The 2,500-nt window shown below is 50.2% G+C and overlaps 4 protein-coding genes across 3 annotated transcripts in view; all 4 read right to left on the bottom strand.

Annotated features, from left to right (window-relative positions):
- The window catches only part of LOC121718854 (zinc finger protein 665-like), a 1,212,449-nt gene that overhangs the window by 492,961 nt on the left and 716,988 nt on the right, over positions 1-2,500 (bottom strand).
- The window catches only part of LOC121718796 (NACHT, LRR and PYD domains-containing protein 3-like), an 800,724-nt gene that overhangs the window by 133,657 nt on the left and 664,567 nt on the right, over positions 1-2,500 (bottom strand). The window lies entirely within an intron of this gene.
- LOC121718792 (protein NLRC5-like) overlaps positions 1-2,500 on the bottom strand; it is a 787,595-nt gene that overhangs the window by 219,125 nt on the left and 565,970 nt on the right. The window lies entirely within an intron of this gene.
- Positions 1-2,500, bottom strand: part of pkn1a (protein kinase N1a) — a 34,249-nt gene that overhangs the window by 18,089 nt on the left and 13,660 nt on the right. The window contains exons 6-7 of the mRNA XM_042104138.1: positions 1,369-1,514; positions 299-494 (exon numbers count right to left, since the gene is read on the bottom strand). Of these exons, the coding sequence (XP_041960072.1) occupies positions 299-494; positions 1,369-1,514 (342 nt within the window). The remainder of the gene's footprint in view (positions 1-298; positions 495-1,368; positions 1,515-2,500) is intronic.

Raw genomic sequence — 2,500 nt, 5'->3', positions numbered from 1 at the left:
CCATTGATTATTTAAAAGGGTATGAATTATTTTGGACACCCCATTTTTCATAAAAAATGCTAAAAAATATAAAAACGATTATTTTTTTGATTCCATGTTTTTACCACATTGTCTTATAACCTTTTGGCATGTAGCAGTGTCAAGAGAAAATCAACATTAATTCAATATTTGCCAGGGGTATGAATAATTTTGTTTTTAACTATATATATATATAGATACATATATACATACACACACACACACACACAGGCTACATACACACACACACACACACACACACACACACACACACACTCACCTGTGAGTGGTGAAGGCTTGCTGAGGGTGCTGTACTTGGTGTGTGTGTAGGGTGCGGCGGGCCGCGCGGTCAGCAGCAGCTCGTCGCGGATGAGGCAGGCTTTGGGGTGGTCGGCGGGGAGCTCGGACAGACGCTGCTCCAGAGACAAGTGCAGCAGGTCCAGACGCTGCTGAGACTCACTCAGACGACACTGGGCCTGGAGGAAACAGGAAACAGTCATCACTGGGGTGGGGAAAACAGGAAACAGTCATCACTGGGGCAGGAGAGAACAGGAAACAGTAATCACTGGAGCAGGAGAGAACAGGAAACAGTCATCACTGGGGTGGGGGAAAACAGGAAACAGTCATCACTCGGGCAGGAAAAAACAGGAAACAGTCATCACTCGGGCAGGAGAAAACAGGAAACAGTCATCACTGTGGTAGGGGAAAACAGTAGCAACAGCAGTCATGTTTGAGTTGTAGGTGTGGGTTGAATGTGTAAATGCATGCACATAATGTTTGCTTGAATATGTGTGTGTGTGTGTGTGTGTGTGCGTGTGTGGCCTTCTTGTTGTGAACTTTGCTGGCCCCCAGCAGTCCTCTGTGTGTGTGTGTGTGTGTGTGTGTACCTCGGACATGGCCTTCTTGTCGTGCACCTTGCTGGCCCCCAGCAGTCCTCTGTGTGTGTGTGTGTGTGTGTGTGTGTGTACCTCGGACATGGCCTTCTTGTCGTGCACCTTGCTGGACACCAGCAGTCCTGTGTGTGTGTGTGTATGTGTGTGTGTGTGTGTGTGTGTGTGTGTGTGTGTGTGTGTGTGTACCTCGGACATGGCCTTCTTGTCGTGCACCTTGCTGGCCCCCAGCAGTCCTCTGTGTGTGTGTGTGCGTGTGTGTGTGTGTACCTCGGACATGGCCTTCTTGTCGTGCACCTTGCTGGCCCCCAGCAGTCCTCTGTGTGTGTGTGTGTGTGTGCGTGTGTGTGTGTGTACCTCGGACATGGCCTTCTTGTCGTGCACCTTGCTGGCCCCCAGCAGTCCTGTGTGTGTATGTGTGTGTGTGTATATGTGTGTGTGTGTGTGTGTGTGTGTGTACCTCGGACATGGCCTTCTTGTCGTGCACCTTGCTGGCCCCCAGCAGTCTGAGAGCGTTCTTGGCTCCCTCGGCAACGGCGTGCTCCACCCGGTAGTGATGCCGGAGCTCCTCCAGCCGCAACTCCACCCCACACGGGTCTGGCTTACCTGGAGACCGGGGGGGATAGAGAGATGGAGAGGGAGAGAGAGAGAGGGAGGGAGGGAGAGGAAGGAGAGAGAGAGGGGGAGATATGGAGGGAGAGAGAGGAGAGAGGGAGAGGAAGGAGAGAGAGAGGGGGAGATATGGAGGTAGGGAGGGAGGGAGAGAGGAAGGAGAGAGAGAGGGGGAGAGATGGAGAGAGGGAGAGTGGGAGGGAGAGGAAGGAGAGAGGGAAAGAGATGGAGAGATGGAGGGAGGGAGGGAGGGAGATGGAGAGAGAGGGAGAGGAAGGAGAGAGAGAGGGGGAGATATGGAGGGAGGGAGGGAGGGAGAGAGGAAGGAGAGAGAGAGGGGGAGAGATGGAGAGAGGGAAAGAGATGGAGAGATGGAGAGAGGGAGGGAGGGAGGGAGAGGAGAAGAGATGGAGAGATGGAGAGAGGGAGGGAGAGGAGAAGAGAATCAGTATTGTACAGTACAGTCTCAGGATGTCCTTGAGCACAGGATCGTATGAGTTAGAAGATGTATGTTAGTGTGCGCATGCATATGAGTGTGTGTGTGTGTGTGATTGTTTATTTGTTTGTTTTTGTAGTTTGAGTATTGAGAGATGGAACAAGAGTGAGTGTGTGTTTGTTTGTGTTTGTGTTTACAGTTTGAGCATTGAGAGATGGAACAAGAGTGAGTGTGTGATTGTTTGTTGGTTTATTTATTTGTTTATTTATTTGTTTGTGTTTACAGTTTGAGCATTGAGGGATGGAACATGAGTGAGTGTGTGATTGTTTGTTGGTTTGTTTTTGTATGCATCGCTGAGTCTGTGTGTGTGTTTAGAGTTTGAGGACAGGGTTGTATGAGGCAGAGCAAGCGTGTGTGTGTGTGCGTGTGTGTGTGTGTGTTTTGGCTTCCTAATAAGGTATCAGGCTGCGTCCCAAACATATATATATGTGTGTGTGTGTGTGTGCGTGTGCGTGTGTTTTGGCTTCCTAATAAGGTATCAGGC

Source organism: Alosa sapidissima, chromosome 9 (assembly GCF_018492685.1).
Source record: "Alosa sapidissima isolate fAloSap1 chromosome 9, fAloSap1.pri, whole genome shotgun sequence".
Lineage (NCBI taxonomy): Eukaryota > Metazoa > Chordata > Actinopteri > Clupeiformes > Clupeidae > Alosa > Alosa sapidissima.
The sequence above is the reverse complement of the archived record's forward strand: the minus strand, read 5'-3'. Positions and strand labels throughout refer to the sequence as shown.